Genomic DNA, 19,745 nt, shown 5'->3' with positions numbered 1-19,745 from the left:
CTGTAAGAAACATTGAACATGGATTTCTTTCTATAATATTGTCAGTGTATTCTTCAGATGTCACAGGATCAGGAATATTCTCAGCCAATGTTGGTCCTACGTTCACGTTTATATTCCTTCCCAGACTGATGTACACTCTGAGACCCCTGCTGATGTCTTTCCATTTGGTATTGTATTATCACACACCAGAATTCTGCAGAGCAGCAAACTACCAAAACATGGCAAGGTTTGTCAGTCCATCAGTAATGATGGTCTTATGGAACCAGAACAGGGGTACTTGATATTGCCTATGTGATCTTTTATGTGTTCGGCTTCTTTATTGTTGAATAAGTGATCTCTTGACTACGTGTGCACAGGTCTTTGTTGGATGTTCTGGCGTTTCCAAGCTCGGCTTATGGGCGACGGAGCTGCTTTGAGAACCGACTCTGCTTCGTGTCGCAGCTCTTGGAAACGGCCCAGGAACCACATCACTCGTGGTTCTGGCTTTGTTCTGACATGGTTTTTTACAAGGCCAGGTTCTCATCCGTTCATGTTTCTGTCAGCAGGCGTCGTCGGTCCTCTCAGTAAAAGTGGAGCCTCGGCCTGTTTCTCTTGGTTTCTCTCCAAGTTTATTCATTTCAGGACTGTTTTGAATGTGACTTGAGTGTTGGTCTGTGAACAAATGGAAAATCCCCCTCCTGAACCTCTGTTCCTCTCCCTCCCTCGCAGGAATGCAGGAGGCCGATGCTCCTCCTCCTGCTCACAGATGGGTGAGGGGAAAAAGGGGGTGAAGGGCCATGAGGGAGAGATGTGACTGGGAGTTTTGGAGAGGCAGAGGAAAACGGGAGGGGGTGTTCCTGCACTCCAGTCGGCTCCGCTTCTAAAACCTCCTGCTCACCATCTTCTTCTTCTTTCCGAGCTGACTCATCGCAGACGCGCATCACGTTCCAGTCCTCATCTGAAGACTTGTGAAATCAGAAACATCTGCATCGTTGCATCTGCAGCTCACATGTTCGGTGGCTTGCACAGCTAGCGTCAAAGAGTCCGTCTGGTCCTGGTCTTGTTCTGACTGGAGGGATGAGGACGGAGGTTCTGGTCTTCTGGGCTTTGGTGGCCCTCTGCGGCGCCCTGGTCTGTGCTCAGGACACCACGGAGGAGAAGGAGGTCTCCACGGACCCAGCTCAGGTCAGAGGGGCCCTAGGACCGCTGGCCCGCAGGAGACGAGGGGATGGCAAGGAGGTCGAGGTGCCGCACGATGGAGAGTTAGCAGCAAAGGTGGCACCAAAGCCGAAGAAGAAGACACCGGAGGAAATTGAAGCAGGTACGTGGGAGCCAGCAAACACCTGAGTCTGAACAAAAGTTTTGTGGATGTTTTCAGGTCTCTGATATCTGAGCTCCAAGTTGCAGCCGGACAGAGATGACGCAGGCAGGAGAGGCTGCAATCTCTCTCTGAGGCAGGAAACGCTTCGGATACGAGCACTCTGCCAGCCCCCTGCAGGGACTAAACAGAGGAGCAGAGGAGCTCGGTGGAGCTCAAAAGAGCTCAGAGGAGCTCAGAGGAGCTCAGAGGAGCTCTGGGGGGGGTTCTTGATGGAAATATCTGGTTCGGAGAGGACAGCTCACGTTCAGCGGGTGGTCCAACTTTTCTTTGGCAGTCAGTTCTCTGCTGCAAACGTGCGCTGCTAGGAATGCACGTACCGTCACCGCAGGCGTAGACTTATCCTCCTTGATCCTGGTCCTAGGTTGAGTTATCTGATTGTAGTGACCCTGAGTAAGCAGGGACACAATCTAAGAAGAACATACGAACCAAACAGAACCCATGTGGGCAGTACCAAGTACCACGTTACTGCTCACAGAGGATGTAAGAGGGCAAGTTACGTCCAGGTGCAGCCGATAATCTTCACTGATGAACTGATCATCAGCAGGTGTGCAGACCTGTAAACAAAGCTGTTTTGACAGTGTCCTGTTAACACAATGCAAAGAGGGAAAGACATCAGCAATGGTCTTGGAGAAGCAACTGTTGCCACACATCAATCTTCTAAAAGTTATAAAACCAGTTCCAAACTGTTTGAAGTTTAACATTCTATAGTTAGAAAGACTTTTGATAAATGTACACATTTACACCAAGGTGGCTGTAAGCCAGCTAGTCCGGGTCCAGACCGGCTCAGAAAAGGAGACAGGGGTTTGTCGTAGTTTTTCTGAGCAGGCCATCCTCCTCCATCTCCGGCTGCCGCTGTTTTAAAGGTGAGGTGGTCATTAGTGGAGATTAGCAGCTGCTGCAGTCCCCAGAACCGCTGCGCCACAGCCGAGCCAAAAACTCCCCCACGGTCATACCATGTATATACAGAAAAACCCAACAGATGCATCTCAGAGCCATCAGGCCTCGCTGAGCGTACTAGATGTTCAAGTCCATGACTAGGGTTGCCACCCGTCCCGTAAATTACGGAATTGTCCTTTATTTGAGAAAAAAATGTTGCGTCCCGTATTGAACTAATACGGGACACGATTTGTACCGTATTTTCATTAACTTTTACACCATATTATAGTTGAATTATTGACATAAGTTAACTTTTACACCATATTCTAGTTGAATTATTGACATAAGTTAACTTTTACACCATATTCTAGTTGAATTATTGAAATAAATGAACCCTTACACCATATTCTAGTTGAATTATTGAAATAAATTAACTTTTACACCATATTCTAGTTGAATTATTGACATAAGTTAACTTTTACACCATATTCTAGTTGAATTATTGAAATAAGTTAACTTTTACACCATATTCTAGTTGAATTATTGAAATAAATGAACTTTTACACCATATTCTAGTTGAATTATTGAAATAAATTAACTTTTACACCATATTCTAGTTGAATTATTGAAATAAATGAACTTTTACACCATATTCTAGTTGAATTATTGAAATAAATTAACTTTTACACCATATTCTAGTTGAATTATTGAAATAAATTAACTTTTACACCATATTCTAGTTGAATTATTGAAATAAATTAACTTTTACACCATATTCTTCACCTGTAGCTATATTCTACACCTTGGCTGATGTGGACATACATAGAATAGGAGGCTATTTCAGTTGCTAGTATGGTTGTCTGTCTCTACAGTCATGCAAGTTCAATGCTATTAAAGCACTTTAAACTTTAAATCAAAGCATTTTGTTTTTTCATATAAAATAAACACATTTTTATTCAGTTTAGAAGTTTTGGGGCTTTTTTTGGCTCCTGCGCTGCTGAAATCAGGGCGTCCCTTATTTCTATTTCTGAAAGGTGGCAACCCTATCCATGACATGATGACGTCACGTCACACCTGCAGCACATGTATGAATGTCACGTCTCGTAACAGAACTGACTCAACAGATCTTTACTGAATAAGTCTGAGGCTGGAACTGACCTCCAGAAACAGCAGGGGCAGGTGAGCCAGGGGTAATGGTCCAGCTGTGGTGTGTTTGAGTACCACTGGAGCTTGTGGGAAAACGAGCACTCAGTGGCGGCGTTGGAGTCTGAAGCCAGATCAAAGACACTGCACCAACGCCTTCTGATGATCTCTGCGGTCAAACTTCCTGCTTTCTTACTTTGAACCTTAGAAGCAGCTTGTCATCAGACTCTTGAGAGGGTGGACCTGAACACCTCCGCAGGACTTCAGATCCGTCTGGTGGTCCGGAGGTCACCCACATTGACGTGTCACAGGTTTTAATCACATGTTCAAGGAGAGACGACTAATTCCACTTGAAGCCGTGCATCATCCCTCCACCACCGTGTTTGACAGTCAGTCTGAGGAGGTTCTGCTGGTTTCCTCCAAACATGGTTCTAGACATGAAGACCAAACATGTCCCAGAAGACATTAACCCAGAAGTCTGCTGGTTTGTCCAGATGTAGGTTAGTGGACCTCGGCCCTGCTTCCAGGTTCTTGTTAGATAGAAGAGCTTTTCTCTTGAAACCCCTCCAGACCAACTGTCCTGGTCCAGTCTTCTTCTGATTCTGCCGTTTTGGACTTGAACATCGAACGTCTCAGTGAGGTCAGGAAGCCTTTGTGCTAATGAGTCAGTTCATCACTGATGACCAGGAGAACCTGGCTGGATTGTTGGTGTAGTTTTTTAGTTTACCTTGTTCCAGAAGTCTGCTGGTTTGTTCAGATGCAAGTTTGTGGACCTCAGTCTTGCTTTCATGTTTTTTGAGACAGAAGAGGTGTTTTCCTGGAACTCTGCCAGACCAACCGTCCTGGTCCAGACTTCTTCTGGTTGTGGTGTCATGGACTTTAACATCTAACATGCTCAGTGAGGTCTGGAGACTCACTCCAGGGTTCATGTCTTTGAATGTTTTCCACTTGTGAATATTCTTTCTCCTTTTAGAATCTTGAAGTCTAAACTCTGTTGAAATGGTATTTTTTTTTAACTCTTTCCAGATTAATGTGCACTGCAGTTGCTTCTCTAAGACTATTACTGATATTCTTCACTGTTGGCATTGTGTTAACAGACACCTGAATGTCCCAGAATAATAAGCATAGGCCTTTCCGGAGGTTCATCAATGATGGTGATCAGAATCTGGCTGAAACTTCTCGTCTCAGATGTTTTGGAACCCATAAGGGGGTACTTAGTCTTGCCCAAGGATATGTCTTTATGTGTCATTATTTGTGTTACATAAATAATTGGATGGTGAAAAATTCAGTTGTTGTTCATTAGGGGTGTAACAATATATCGTGCCACAAAATTTCGTGATACAAAAACGTCACAATACGTGTCGTGGAGGTGAAAAAGTGTATTGCGATATTGGAATATTAATATTAATCTATTGTGTTGACTAGTAACGCGCATCCGAAAAAAGAAAAAAGTCAAATCATACATGAGAGAAACTATTCAGTTTGTGGCAAAATATTTGTACTTGTATGAAACTGAAGATGCATAATGCAAACCTGACATTTACTTTTAGTTCAGTTTGTGGAAAATGGTTGGCCTGGCTTTCTCTTTAAAACTTAAACAGTTATAAAGCATTACAAACTGTAACAATAGGACAAACACACAGTATTGTTTTGTATTTTGTGTCTTTCAAATAAAAGACCATTTTTTCCAGTCATATGTTCCTCATTCAAGGTTGTTAAAAAAATACTGCTATAATATCGTATCGTATCGTTATCGTGACCTCAATATCGTGTATTGTACCGTATCGTGAGATTAGTGTATCGTTACACCCCTATTGTTCATCCAGTTTGAGTTTTCTTTGATCAGATGAATCTTCAGTTTTTGTTTTTTATCTGCAGCTGTAAAAACATCCAACAAGCAGAGAAAATGTGTGTCTTGCTGCAGTAAAACATCCCTGCAGCTTCCTCCTCCTTCCTCCTGCTTTCAATTAACTGACGTCTGTCCGTTTGTCCGTCTGTCCGTCTGTCCGTCTGTCTGAAGCCAAAGCGAAGAAAGCAGCAGAGAAGGAAGCCAAGGCAAAGAAGCAGAAGGCGCCCAAGCCCACCAAAAAACCCAAACCCCCCAAACCAACCAAAAAACCAAAACCGCCCAAGCCCACAAAGAAGCCAAAAGCAACAAAACCCACCAAAGCACCGAAGAGAACCACCACCACCACCACCGCCGCGGGTGTCTCTCAGGAGGAGGAGGAGAAGAGACTGCTGCTGGAGCTGGGTCTGGACACGAGTGAGCATCTCTCACATTCAGGGTTTCATTGTCACCTTTCATTTGACGTCCAGAGGGCGGTGGGTTTAACCCTTTATTCTTCCTCTTCACAGTTTTTCAACCGGAGGAGCCTGTGGAGCCGGGCCTGGGTAAGACCACAGAGGACTCTGAACCGGTTTCACTGGTGACTTCCCAAAAAACCGTGAGACAAGCATAACCCATCCACCTCAAACCCAAAAACTAAATTCTGAGAGCAGTTTGTTGTTTTTAATGAATAGATACTTTTATTCTATCATCGATGTTCCAAAACAAAAGTAAGCATAAAATCAGAATGCAGCGATTCTCAAACCTCCTAAACTTTTATTCACAATAGATGACAAAAACAAATCAGATGTTTAAGGTGAGACATTTGATCATTTCATGACGGGTCCGTGACAGGTTTGTTGTGACAGGTCCCCGACGGGCCCCCGACAGGTCTATGACAGGTGGGTGACAGGACACGAGAGGATCATCTTGGAGAGGTGGAGTCCCAAAGTGGGAACGGTTCTTGTGTGCTGCATCCGTTATCAGACTTGGTTCAGCCTCCTGCATCTCCAATGGTCTGGAGCTGCATTAGCCTCATGGAACCACCAGCTGAAAGGTTTATCCAGGTTTTAGAGCAACATCTGACCCCGTCCAGACAACGTCTTCTTCAGGGAAGGTCTTGCATCTTTCAGCAAGACAAAGCTGTGTCCTGCTCCGATCCTGCCTCAGACCAGATTGGAACAACGTTCCTGTCCTCAACCTCTATCAGCCGGTCTCCTCAGTTCCAGATGTTGGACTGTTGAGGAGAAGCTACAGACGTAAACGTTGCCCTTGTTGTAGCCCTCAAATTCAAAATGATACGTTTCGTCAGTTCAAACATTTGATGTTTTCTATTGTGAATAAACCGAGTTTATGACATTTGAACATCACTGTATTCTGCTTTTATTTACATTTTACACACCGTCCCTGTGATGATGTAGCCTAACGCCGCAGTTACAACCGTGGGATTTTCCTCTGAAACATTCTTCCTCACAGATAAGCGTCGCGGCGGATTCCCTGAAGTCACAACCCCGGAGGTCATCATGTACATACCAGGTACTCCTCCTTACTCCAGCGTTCCACCTTTAAACTTTACTAATGATGAATTTGGAGGGTCAGAAATCACCTTTCTGCCTGGTCAGCAGTGAACTCCTGATAAAACAAGACAAAAGATCTGTATTCAAATTCATGATGTAAAAGCAGACACAAGGTGTCTCTGTGTCTCTGTTGTCGATTGGCTGATCAGTTTAGATGTGCTTCTGTTTCAGAGGAGACCACCCCAGTCAGCTACTCTGGTCCCTGGTACGAGGAGTACGACTACACGGACCGTACGTGTGCCTCACGTCCGCGGCAGCTCAACAGACATCTCCGAGCCACAGCGAACGCAGCAGTTACTGACCGTTTCTGATTCTCTGACCACAGTGGCGGCCAAGAAGCAGCAGGAGGAGGAGGAGAGAGCTCGCAAGGAAAAGGCGGAGAAAGGTTTCCAACTTACACTTCCGCATGTCACCGAGACACGCCGAGCAGTTTCTACTGAAACCAACACCCAGAAAACCTTCCTTGTGTTGGCCGTTTAACATTTAACAACTTCATACTTTTATGAAGTACTTAGTACTTATTCTCTCAGCGGTGCATTTGTGCATGTGTGTGCAAGTGTGTATGTGTGCGTGTGTGTGCATGTGTGCATGTGTGTATGTGTGCGTGTGTGCAAGTGTGTATGTGTGCATGTGTGTATGTGTGCATGTGTGTGCAAGTGTGTATGTGTGCGTGTGTGTGCAGGTGTGTATGTGTGCGTGTGTGTGCAGGTGTGTATTATTTTATTATTTTCGTTTATTTCGGCATGTTTATATAGACACATTTCATCTCCAGAACATTATACATTGCATACTCAGCACATGACGAAAAGGGTACGGGAGAAGCTGACGCTTATCAAAGTCCCGCCCCATTACCTGTGTGTATGTGTGCGTGTGTGTGCAAGTGTGTATGTGTGCATGTGTGTGCAAGTGTGTATGTGTGCATGTGTGTGCAAGTGTGTATGTGTGCATGTGTGTGCAGGTGTGTATGCGTGTATGTGTGTATGTGTGCATGTGTGTGCAAGTGTGTACGTGTGCATGTGTGTGCAGGTGTGTATGCGTGTATGTGTGTATGTGTACATGTGTGTGTAGGTGTGTATGTGTGCATGTGTGTTTGTGTGTGCAGGAGTGTATGTGTACTAGTGTGTAGGTGTGTGCATGTGCAAATGTGTGTTTGTGTTTGTGTTTTTGTGTGTGTGTGTGTGTGTGTGTGTGTGTGTGTGTGTGTGTGTGTGTGTGTGTGTGTGTGTGTGTGTGTGTGTGTGTGTGTGTGTGTGTGTGTGTATTACTGGACTTCAGAACTATGAATCACAGAAAATAAACTTCCTTTCACGTTCATTTTCTTTCCATTTGTGTTTTAATGTGAAAAAATAAAAACTACAGAGGAACGGAGATAAAAGCTTATTTTTAAAAGGATTTTCATGTCCGATTTCATTTCGTGTTGCACGAGTGGAAGTTTGTAAGCATTTGTGTGGAGGTGGACACTGGGATGGCTCAGACCTGACAGATGTTCTCTGGTTCCTGTCTGAAAGCTGAGCGGCTGAAGAAGAAGTGGGAGGAGGAGGAAGAGGAGAGACTGAGGAAGACCCCGGTGCCTCCTAAACCCAAAAGTAGGATAATTACTCGTCCCTGAGCGGTTTTTATTGGACTTGTTTATTACCTGCAGCTGTGAAAGTGTGCTTTTTAGAGTGATTCACATTTGGCCAACCATCCTGTTTGCGTGTTTTGTTTTTCCACTCCGTCAGACTGTCCTCCTCTCGGCCTGGAGTCTCACCGGGTGGAAGACGACCACCTGCTGGCGTCCTCCCAGTCTAATCCAGGCTTCTCGGCTCAGAGGGGACGCCTCAACATGCAGGTCCAACATGCCACATTCAGCACTGAGGACACAAAACTCGTAGCCACAAGCGCCCGTCTCACCTTCTCTGTACTCTCCTGATCGCGGTGGGTCTATGTGAGGAATAAAACCTCAGACGAAGAACACATTTATCATGACGCCATTCAGTTAACAAAAAAAGAAAAAAACTAATTATTGTTGGCAACCCTAAGAAGCATGTTACTGAGTCCAGAAGATTTAAGAGGGTCAGTCACAGTTAGGAGCTGCCAATCATTGTTATTGATAAACTGATCAGACCTCGAGAAAGTCAGATGTTTTTGTCAGTTTGCTGGTCTGGATCATTCAGGTGTGTGTTAACAGAAGGCCAAGAGGGAACGATATCAGGGATGGTCTTCAACTGTTGGTGCTCATTAGTCTGGAAATGGATTTAAAACCACTTTCAAGCACTGTAGTGGAGGGATGCTGGTCTGGACCTGGACACCTGTCAGTCCCTGTTTGGACCATGATCGCCTCTGTAGAGTCTTCTAGAGACACATGTGAGGACATCTGTCTGACTGTGAAGACTGGCCGAAACTGAGTCATATGACAGGAAATGATCCCAGACATTACAGAATGACCTGGTCAAAGTCCAGACCTGAACCCGTCATACAGGAAACCCCTTCGTTGCGTTACTGCTGCTGAATAATGAGTGGCGGTGGAACTTGGTATTGACCACATTTGTAGTTTTGGCTTCGTTTTTGTAAAATAACGTCATGGTGAAAAAAGTCATACATTAACTTTGTGCTTGTCTGAGGTTTTATTTGCTTAATACTTAGTCCCACTGTAACCGATGATTTTCACGGTTTTATAGCCCCCCCCCAAAAAAAGAAAAACATGAATAGATAACAATTAAAACATGATTTTTTTTTTTTTATTTATAAAAGAATAAAAAGATGAGGCACAAACGTCTGTAAATTATTACATACGGACACTACTCCTCTAGTTATGGGATGTAAAATGTGTGCAGGCCTCCGAAAACGAGGAGGATCCGTACGGTGGCGGCTGGTGTGCAGAGCCTGAAGAGAGAGACCACTGGTTTGAGGTGGATGCCATGCGAGAAGTGGAGTTCTCTGGCGTCATCACTCAAGGAAGAAACTCAGAGCAGTAGTGAGTCTTCCATCGTCATAAACCTCTGTCTGGACTTACCCAGAAGCCTGATGGTGCGGCGGAGGCTCACAGCTGTTTAATATCTGTTCATGGGAGTAAAACCCTCCGGGGAGAGAGCTTCATTCAATGATCTGGACCTCATGAAGGTTTAGTGAGACTCATCACTTACCACTGAAAGGATCGCAGCTTTTGTACAGGTTCATTTATATCAGAGGAAAACGTTTATCCTGCTTCTCTGGATTTGTTGGAGAAACTCAAAAATGACCTGCAACACTTAAGGCTGAAATATGCTTCTGCGTCACACCAACGCAGAGCACACGCCGCAGCCGTGACGCCGTGCTGAACTCTTCTGACTTCTCCGTCTCTCCGTTTGGTCGCGGTGCAGTACCCCCCGCGGCCACTAGTTAGCGATCTTTTTCTGAATGGTTTATCCGACTTTTTCCGGTCACAGTAAATCAAAGAAATAAGGACAACTATTGTGCAAAAAACAAAAACAAAAAAAAATCACATATAAACGAAGAAAAAAGCCCTGGAAGTTCACTACTGCTTCAAACCGGAAACCGGAAATGCTTCGCTTTCAAACGAACCAATCACAGCCCTCTCGGTCTGCGTGTGGTCGGCGTCTCCTCGACGCGTAGTTACAATTTTCGGGAGGTGCACGTCACTGACGGCGCATGTGACGGCGTGTCCTCTGCGTGTACAAAAACCACACGCCGTAGACGCGGCGTCGTTTTGACGCAGAAGCATAATTCAGCCTTAAGTGTTATTATTACAGAACAGATCCAGTCTGCAGGAACAGAACCGGTCTGTCTGCAGGAACAGCTGGTCTGCAGGAACAGCTGGTTTTCAGGAACAGCTGGTTTTCAGGAACAGCTGGTCTTCAGCAACAGCTGGTTTTCAGGAACAGCTGGTCTTCAGGAACAGCTGGTCTTCAGGAACAGCTGGTCTGCAGGAACAGCTGGTTTTCAGGAACAGCTGGTTTTCAGGAACAGCTGGTTTGCAGGAACAGCTGGTCTTCAGGAAAAGCTGGTCTTCAGGAACAGCTGGTCTTCAGGAACAGCTGGTTTTCAGGAACAGCTGGTTTTCAGGAACAGCTGGTTTGCAGGAACAGCTGGTCTGCAGGAACAGCTAATCTGAAGGAACAGAACCGGTCTGAAGGAACAGAACCGGTCTGTCTGCAGGAACAGCTGGTCTTCAGGAACAGCTGGTCTTCAGGAACAGCTGGTTTTCAGGAACAGCTGGTTTTCAGGAACAGCTGGTTTTCAGGAACAGCTGGTCTGCAGGAACAGCTGGTCTGCAGCTACTTGGGGATTCAGAGTGAGCTCTGCTGATTTAAAAGTTTTTGCTCATCCTAACTTGGACGTGGGCTGTACGTAACATTGAGGTTAAAGCGTTGCCAGCCTTGTTCAATGGTGGGCGGTGCTCCCGTCGTGACGGAGGCTCAAAAACTCCATCTTTGGTGCCAGCAAACCTTCTGACTACAACATTGAAGTTGTTTCATTTTAGCTGCACTGGAAAGCTCTCCAATTACTACTACTACTACTACTACTACTACTGTAACTTTGATGTTCTCTTCAGAAATGGGGTCCCCTCAAAGGTTTAGAGTAGTTTTGAGCTCATTTCTGGGGCTTCTGCACGAAACCAAACTGGCAGAAGCTGCAGAGGAACCCCAGGTCTGGATCTGGACCTTAGTGTCGGCAGAGGAACCGCAGGTCCAGATCCAGACACTGGTTATCAGTCCTGGAACCGCAAGTCTGGATCCAGACCCTGGTGGATAGTAGAGGAACCGCAGGTCCAGATCCAGTCCCTGGTTATCAGTACGATGGAAATAATTACTGGTGTTTACGTTTCAGTGAGGACTTTGTGTCGTCCTACTTCATATCCTTCAGTAATGACAGTCGTGACTGGACTGTGATGCACGACGGCTATGCCGAATGGGTGAGTAGAAACCGAAGCAAACAGTGAAGGTCTTTGTTTGTTTTTTTTAACAATGGTGACGCGTTTCCTTGCTCTGGTCTTCTCCTGCAGTTGTTTTATGGGAATGTGGATAAGGACACGCCGGTGATGAGTCAGTTTTCTTACCCCGTGGTGGCGCGGTATATCCGCATCCTGCCTCAGAGCTGGAACGGCAGCCTCTGTATGAGAGCGGAGATCCTGGCCTGCCAACTACCCAGTCAGTATCACCAGAGCACCACAAACTAATTCTGACACCAGATTAAAAAAAACAAAACAAACCAATTAATAATCCCATAAACAGACCAGTCTGGAGCTCCAACAACTCCAACAGTAACATGGTAACCTTCCATAGTGACCTGATCAATGAGTCTACCAGACGAATACAACCAAACCCTTCATGAGCAACATGAGTTTTTTCACTATGCCATTATCAATTTAATAATAAAAGAAGCCCGAAAGATGTGAGCGAAACAACAGACCCCCTTACTGCTCTGTAAGGTTGAAGAGGAAAGTTGCAGCCAGGTGCTGCTGATCATCGTCATCAATGAACTGATCATTGTCATCAATAATGATCGTCGGCAGATGTTTTTTTAGTTTGCTAGTCTGGAACATTCAGCTGTGTTAACATAATGCCAGGAGGGAACGACATCAGCATTGGTCTTAGAGAAATAACTGTTGCTGCCCACCAATCTGAAAAATGTTATGAAACCATTTCCAGACGGCCTGGAGTTCAAATTCTCTACCGTGAGAATGATTATTCACAAGTAGAAAACCTTCAGGACGGGTGTTAATCTGAGTGGACGTCCCTGCAGATTTATCCCCAGATCAGACAACTCAACACCCAGACAAATACAAAGGAGCCAAAGTTCATCCACAATGATCTGAGGAATGGATTAAGTCGTGCAGGAGAGGACTACTTCAGATCATCCCTCTTCCAGTTACTGAATCGTGGGGGTCATAGTACTGCCCACATTACTTATTTCTTCGGCCTCATTTTGTTAAAAACACAATGGTGCAGCAAAAAAAGCTGTATGTTCCTGCTCGTCTGAGGGTGTATCTGTGTATTACCAAGATTCATTCTGATCGGCCTCTATTTACGCTTAAAATTAATAAAACAGGTGCCATTTATGCACATTATTGACTTGAAGAGGAAATACTTACATTTCATTATTAGTATTTTTTTATCAGCTTTCTAAGTGTGATATTTCACTGACATCTGAATTTTTCTGAAAAAACAGCTGACAAGAGGAAATTAGTATTACTATTATTAAATTAGTATTTTTTTTTAAACAAGTGCTGCTTGTTTCAGAAAGCTACGCCAGTGAGAACGAAGTTGTCCCGTCTGACGACCTGGACTTCAGACACCACAACTACAAAGAGATGAGACAGGTGGCTTTTCCTCCTCCACATGTCCACACTTAGGAAGATGCACACACAACTCTGAACAAAAGCAAGATTCAGTTTCTTCTCTGATTCCTGCTCAACAGATTATGAAGACGATAAACGAGGAGTGTCCCAACATCACCAGGATCTACAACATCGGTAAAAGCTCACAGGGCCTGAAGATGTACGCCATGGAGATCTCTGACAACCCCGGCGAGCATGAAACAGGCACGCCTCCTCACCAGCTTCAGGATGCTCTTTACCTCTGTCCCCACAAAAGCACCTTCTTGTGCGCCAACATCTCATATCACCCGCAGGTGAACCTGAATTCCGTTACACAGCTGGTATCCATGGTAACGAAGCGCTGGGGCGGGAGCTGCTCCTGCTGCTGATGCAGTTCCTGTGCAAAGAATACAACGACGAAAACCCGAGAGTGCGCCGCCTGGTGGACGGAGTGAGAATCCACCTGGTGCCGTCGCTGAACCCGGACGCTTACGAGCTGGCCTACGAGATGGTGAGGTGGACCTGCGACCTCGCGCAACGATCATTGTGTTTTTTCTTACTGCAAACTTCTAAATGTCTGTGACACCAGATTGCTTCAGAGGCAAACTATGATAAACCTAAAGAAATCAGTAGATTGATGTATGAAACAAGAATAAGTCCCAACAGTAAGAGTGTTTTGTTTCTGTTCAGTTTATAACGTGACTTCACATCAAAAACATAAAAACACGGCACAAGACTGATGATGTCAGACTGTCACAACTTTAACATCTCCAGTCTAGTCTAGGCCGTCTCCAGGGCCCTGTCAGGAAGTCCGGTGGTCCATTATGATTGAAAAAAATCATAAAATTTGAGCCAGGTAGATGATATTCCCTTGTGTTACACCTCAGCTTAAACGAGTGTTCCACAGGGATCTGTCCTGGGGTCTGAAACCTCTCTATAATATTCAGGATTTACCAATAAATTCCCATCATTTTACTAAATCTTTAGTATGCATCAAATTTAAGACATAATTTCCAAATCAACATTTACCACATTAAAACAAATTAATGTGATTTCACTCAAAATAAATGTTTCTTCCTTTTTGTAACACCATGTGTGAAGAATACACAAGTTACTGGGGTAAATGGAAAACTTAGAAACTACTGACTAAACGTGCAACATGTTTGCAAATGGTTCCAAACCAGCTCAAGTCAGACCAGTTTGGCAGGTTCTCTGAAGTAATTGTGTGCATTTCGTGACCCAAACCTCCCTCCCGTCCTGCAGGGGTCAGAGATGGGCAACTGGGCTCTCGGCCACTGGACCGAAGAAGGTTACGACATCTTCCAGAACTTCCCAGATCTCAACAGCATCTTGTGGGGAGCCGAGGAGCGAGGCTGGGTACCTCGCATAGTCCCCAACCATCACCTCCCCCTGCCAGAGAACTTCCTCAATGGTTCTGTGAGTTTGTGTCTGCCCCCACGGAACCCTTTCACAATAAAAGCACCTACAGTTGTGTATAGTCTGTTTTTACCTTTTTTTATTATTTCTAGCTCGCAGTTGAGACCAAAGCTTTAATTTTGTGGATGGAGCGACACCCGTTTGTGCTGGGAGCCAATCTGCAAGGAGGGGAGAAGCTGGTGGCGTATCCTTATGACATGCAGCGTCCATCACCATCCGTAAGATCAACCTAAACACCCCGCTTCTCATCCCACGTCTTTACCACATACATTTATTTCTTTGAGGTTTTTGAACTTTTAGGTTGATTGAGGTTCCAAAACCTCGACTCTAGACCTCGACTAAACGGTCTGATAGAGTTCATGATGGGTAGGGGTGGGTATTGGGAAGGACCTCACGATACGATACGCATCACGATACTTGAGCCACGATACGATACACATTGCGATATCCCGATTATGCGATATCCCGATTATTATATTCTACATAGTTCACCGAAAAATTTAAAAATTCATTACACATCTTAAAATCCAAGTTGTATATATGTACATCAGATGATAGTGATGGATCTTAAAATCCGAGTTGCACGTTCATCAGATTATAGTGACAATTCATGGGACAAACTGAGTCAAAACAATGTTTTATTATAACTATACAAGCTAAAGTTACAACATATTTGTATATGTTTTTCATATTATTTACATCATATGAAATTAACATTACATTTAGTATGAGGTTGCTTTAATTATGTGGCAAATGATAATAAACACAAGAAAGATTGGTACTTAAACCAAGGACAGGCACAGTGATCAGTCAGTATAGATATAAATCCATAAATTATAAAATGAAATAAAACGTGAAATAAAACCGATAAAAAAAAAAAAAAATTAAATTTAAAAAAAAAAAAATCGATATTCAAATTTTTAATATCGATATTGAATCGGCTGGAAAAGTATTGCGATATATTGCCATATCGATATTTTTGCCCACCCCTAATGATGGGTGTCCTGTTCCTGGTCCAGATCCTGCAGAACAGCCCCCAATCATGACTCCTCCAGAGTTACTTCAGCATCAGCTCACTCGTGATCTTCTCTGTCCATGTTGAAGTCAATCGACAACCGGCGTTGGAGAGTTAATGCCGAGATGAACGAGGAGACGTGGGCCCGAATCCAGCGGCAGAACGAAGGAGCTCAGAGGGAGACTCCAGACGACACCATGTTCCGCTGGCTGGCCATGTCGTACGCCCACAGCCACCTGACCATGACGGAGACCTACCGAGGAGCCTGCCACGCTGACGATGTCACTGGAGGGCAGGGCATCGTCAACAGAGCCGGCTGGAAGCCGGTGGTGGGCAGTAAGTAACTACATGAGGACTCAAGAACATCTGGAGGACACAGACATTCTGACAAACATGATCTGGCTGTTTAAATTCCTGGTTTGTTTCTGGTTTGAGAAAAGACCAAAGTTCAGCCAACACGCAATGAACTGGCCTCGGTCAGAAACCAATCTGAAATTTTACTTACAAAACAGGTCAAAACGATACTGCAGACAATCAGCTGGTTTCTGTCTCAGCCTTATAGGAGCTCCAAAGGGGCGTCAGGAACCTCTCTCTCTTCCTCAGGTATGAATGACTTCAGCTACCTGCACACCAACTGCTTTGAGCTGTCAGTCTTCCTGGGCTGTGACAAGTTTCCCCATGAAAGCGAGCTTGCTGTGGAGTGGGAGAACAACCGGGAGGCTCTGCTGTCCTTCATGGAACAGGTCAGAACTACACTTTAATCTATTCTTTGACTGTAGTGTCAGTGTCGTGCAGAGGTGTCAAGTAACCAAGTACAAATACTTCGTTACCTTACTTAAGTAGACATTTCGGTTATCTATACTTCACTGGAGTATTTATTTTTATTATTACGACTTTTAACTTTTACTCCTTACATTTTCACGCAATTATCTGTACTTTTTATTCCTTACATTTTAAAAACAGCCTTGTTACTCTATCTCATTTCGGCCTTTAAAAAAAACTATCCAGTTAAATTGCTCCATCCGGATAGAGTGAATTTGGTTGTGGTTGTTTCAGATGTTCTTGTCCAGTTTTGTTCTTACATCCGTTCCCTCAGATTCCTGCAACTAAACTTGGATGTACATTCCAATAAAGGTTAGGATAAATGATAACATGCCTCTGAAGTTTGACTTTATGCACCATTACAATACTTATAGGCAACTAGTCATCATATCTTCTGCTCTCTGAAACACGTTAATGCTCAATAGTACACATATATGGTTCTTTAATATATTTGCATTATACTAAGATGCATTCATTTTCAATGGCTTTTGTCCTTAATGGCCTTTTCCCCCCTTACATTACTTTCACTTTTATACTTTAAGTAGTTTTGAAATCAGTACTTTTATACTTTTACTTGAGTAAAAAAAAACTTGAGTTGATACTTCAACTTCTACAGGAGTATTTTTAAACTCTAGTATCTATACTTCTACCTGAGTAATGAATGTGAATACTTTTGACACCTCTGGTGTCGTGATACTCCCCCATAACAGCAGAGCGCTTTTAAAACGAGTGATGAGTTTTTTAGAGTTGTACCTAACCCTCTTCAGATTAACGTGTGGGTGGTAGATCTTAAAGGTTGTTACTTAACTTCCTGAGAAATAAAATCACAGTCACTCAAAGATGTCGGAGGGATTTATGGTGCTTCCAGGTCAAGAGTAAAGCCATAGTTACAAGCTGCTGATGTCTGTCCCTCCTGGCATTGTGTTAACACAAGCAAATTCAAGAACAACTGTTTTTCTTGAGGTTTGCACATCAGTTCATCAAGAGCTGGTGGTTGGCAGCAAGTCGTCCTGCTTCCTCAGGTCCTGAGGAAGCAGGACAGGGGTCCTCACTTCTGCCTCGTTTCTCAAATTCAATTACCATATTTTCTGGACTATAAGCCGCTACTTTTTTCATAGGTTTTGAACCATGCGGCTTATACAAAGGTGCGGCTATTCTGTGGATTTTTCTTCCACCGCTAGGGGGAGTGCTAACCGGAATTAGAATAAAAAATAAGACAAAATAAATGCAAAGAAGAATACGCTACTTCTTCTTTAGCAGATAGAAGTAGGTAGAAGCAGATTTCAAACAGATAAATAGATAAATAAATACCGGTTATTTTCTCTTGGTTCTGTCCCGTTTTAATCAGCAAGTTGCTTAAAAGACACTGTTAGGAAATGATCTATTTAGGTACAAACATGTACATCATTTACAGTTCAAAATCGTTCTGTACATGTAGTAAATATCTAATCTAACAACATAAATATCTGCGGCTTGCATATCTTTTTTTTTTAAATAGAGCGGATGCGGCTTATATACAGGTGCGGCTTGTATATCTTTTTTTTTATTGTTTTTTTAAAAATAGAGCAGGTGCGGCTTATATACAGGTGTGTCTTATATACATGTGCGGCTTATAGTCCAGAAAATACGGTATTCAGGTTTTAAAAATGTAATCAACCGTTTTGGTGAGGTGGGCTTCGACCAGTTGTAAGACCTTGTTCCAGGTGGTCTGGCAGGACTGGGACTGACACAAATGTTGACGTGTTTGTCTCTGCATGCTCGCCGTCCTGGTGCAGGTGAACCGAGGGATCAAAGGTCTGGTGAGAGACATCGATGGAAGCCCGCTGGCCAACGCCACCATCTCTGTGGAGGGAATACGCCACGACGTCACCACTGGTAAGATGGGGAAGTTGTTGAGCTCATCTCCTGGGGGCGTGTCTCGAGTTAAAGTTCTAACCAGCACGTGATTCCAGCTGCAGGAGGAGACTACTGGCGGCTGCTGAACCCCGGTGAGTACAGGGTGACGGCCAAAGCCGACGGCTACACGTCCCAGACGCGCCTGTGCATGGTTGGGTACGACTCCGGAGCCTCCCCCTGCAGCTTCACCTTAGCCCGATCCAACTGGAACCGCATCAAACAAATCATGGCGCTCAACGGGAACAGGCCGATCCGACTGGTGCCCAAAGCGACGGCCGCCACCGTGGCGGCCCCCGCCACCACCGCCGGGACGGACACGCGAGTCGTTGCCCAGAACGCCGAGCGACTCAGGAGGCTGCGACTCATGCGGTTACGAAGACTGCAGCAGCAGAGGATACAGGCCAGACTCAGAACAACTCCTGTTACTACGACAACGACCACTACAACCACCACGACCACAACCACCACCAGACCTGAGACCGAGAGCACGACCTCCTGGTACGACTCCTGGTTCCCCGTGGACATCTGGACAGAGAACCCGTTTGACAGCTTCATGTTCAACTCCGCCCCCACGCAGGAGTACGCTTTTGAATACACGATCGATTGATTGATTAGCACCAGCTTTACCCAGAGCCCTCACTAACCCCCTACTCTAAACAGTTGAAGCTTCTCGGAGGGAGGGGTGTGACTCTAGGAAACTCCCAGGACTCTCCAGGAGTGCGAGCCTCTGCTGAGCAGAGACTCCACCGGCGTTTGATCGGCTCGTGCTGCAGCAAGCGTGCAGGACGATCCAGATCAAACCGGATACAATGAGGATGTTCTCTCTCTCCACCTTCACAGCTTCAGTGTGACTTGCTCCTCTTTTTAAACTGATTTATTGTACTGCTGAATGCATTTGATTAAAAGTTATTTTGTAAAATACCACACGCGTTTTCATTTATGGAACTTCATCAAGTTGTCGCCCCTTGATCCTTCTGACTAGGTCTGTGTTGAAAAAAAATCGATTTCCCAATTCTAAATCGATTCTCATATTAATTCCTAAAAATCGATTCATATGTCTAAAAGGAATTTTTTGTTGGACACGAGAATAACTGGTGCCATGTTTTTGCCTTTAAATATGTTTAAAAGGTATGAAAACATTATGGTGTAAGTTTATAATTGCATAAATTGTCTATATTTCATTACTTTATATACTGTCTTGGGGTTACATTTGCAAAAAATGCTAAAGACCAAATGCTCAAAAATTAAAAACCAAAATAGACCGAAAATGGAACAAATAAAAACTGAATGTGGGAAAAAATAAAACCGATTTCATCCGTCTCTGTTTCCTCCCTGGATCTGTTTGATAATTCTGCCACATGATGTTTCTGAAAACAGTTCTATCAGCATTCTGGGAGCTGATTGGTCCTTACAGCATCATTAGCTGCCAATACTTGCTGTTTAATCTCAATATAATACTAATAGTAATATTTTGCATAACTACAGTCAACAGCTCA

The 19,745-nt window shown here is 44.3% G+C and overlaps 1 protein-coding gene across 1 annotated transcript; it reads left to right on the top strand.

The window, feature by feature from the left end:
- Nucleotides 1–788: 788 nt before the first annotated feature.
- Nucleotides 789–19,170, top strand: aebp1a (AE binding protein 1a). Its single transcript, XM_061734024.1, has 20 exons — nucleotides 789–1,300; nucleotides 5,400–5,642; nucleotides 5,735–5,770; nucleotides 6,681–6,740; nucleotides 6,953–7,012; nucleotides 7,107–7,166; nucleotides 8,290–8,367; nucleotides 8,503–8,612; nucleotides 9,598–9,737; nucleotides 11,591–11,675; nucleotides 11,766–11,910; nucleotides 13,003–13,082; nucleotides 13,181–13,304; nucleotides 13,394–13,590; nucleotides 14,343–14,516; nucleotides 14,609–14,734; nucleotides 15,621–15,867; nucleotides 16,135–16,274; nucleotides 18,129–18,228; nucleotides 18,306–19,170. Exons 1-20 carry the CDS (start codon nucleotides 1,057–1,059, stop codon nucleotides 18,854–18,856), a joined length of 3,000 nt encoding a protein of 999 aa, XP_061590008.1. The 5' UTR covers nucleotides 789–1,056; the 3' UTR covers nucleotides 18,857–19,170.
- The last annotated feature ends 575 nt before the right edge of the window (nucleotides 19,171–19,745 follow it).

This window comes from Cololabis saira, chromosome 11 (genome assembly GCF_033807715.1).
Source record: "Cololabis saira isolate AMF1-May2022 chromosome 11, fColSai1.1, whole genome shotgun sequence".
Classification (NCBI taxonomy): domain Eukaryota; kingdom Metazoa; phylum Chordata; class Actinopteri; order Beloniformes; family Belonidae; genus Cololabis; species Cololabis saira.
The sequence above is the reverse complement of the archived record's forward strand: the minus strand, read 5'-3'. Positions and strand labels throughout refer to the sequence as shown.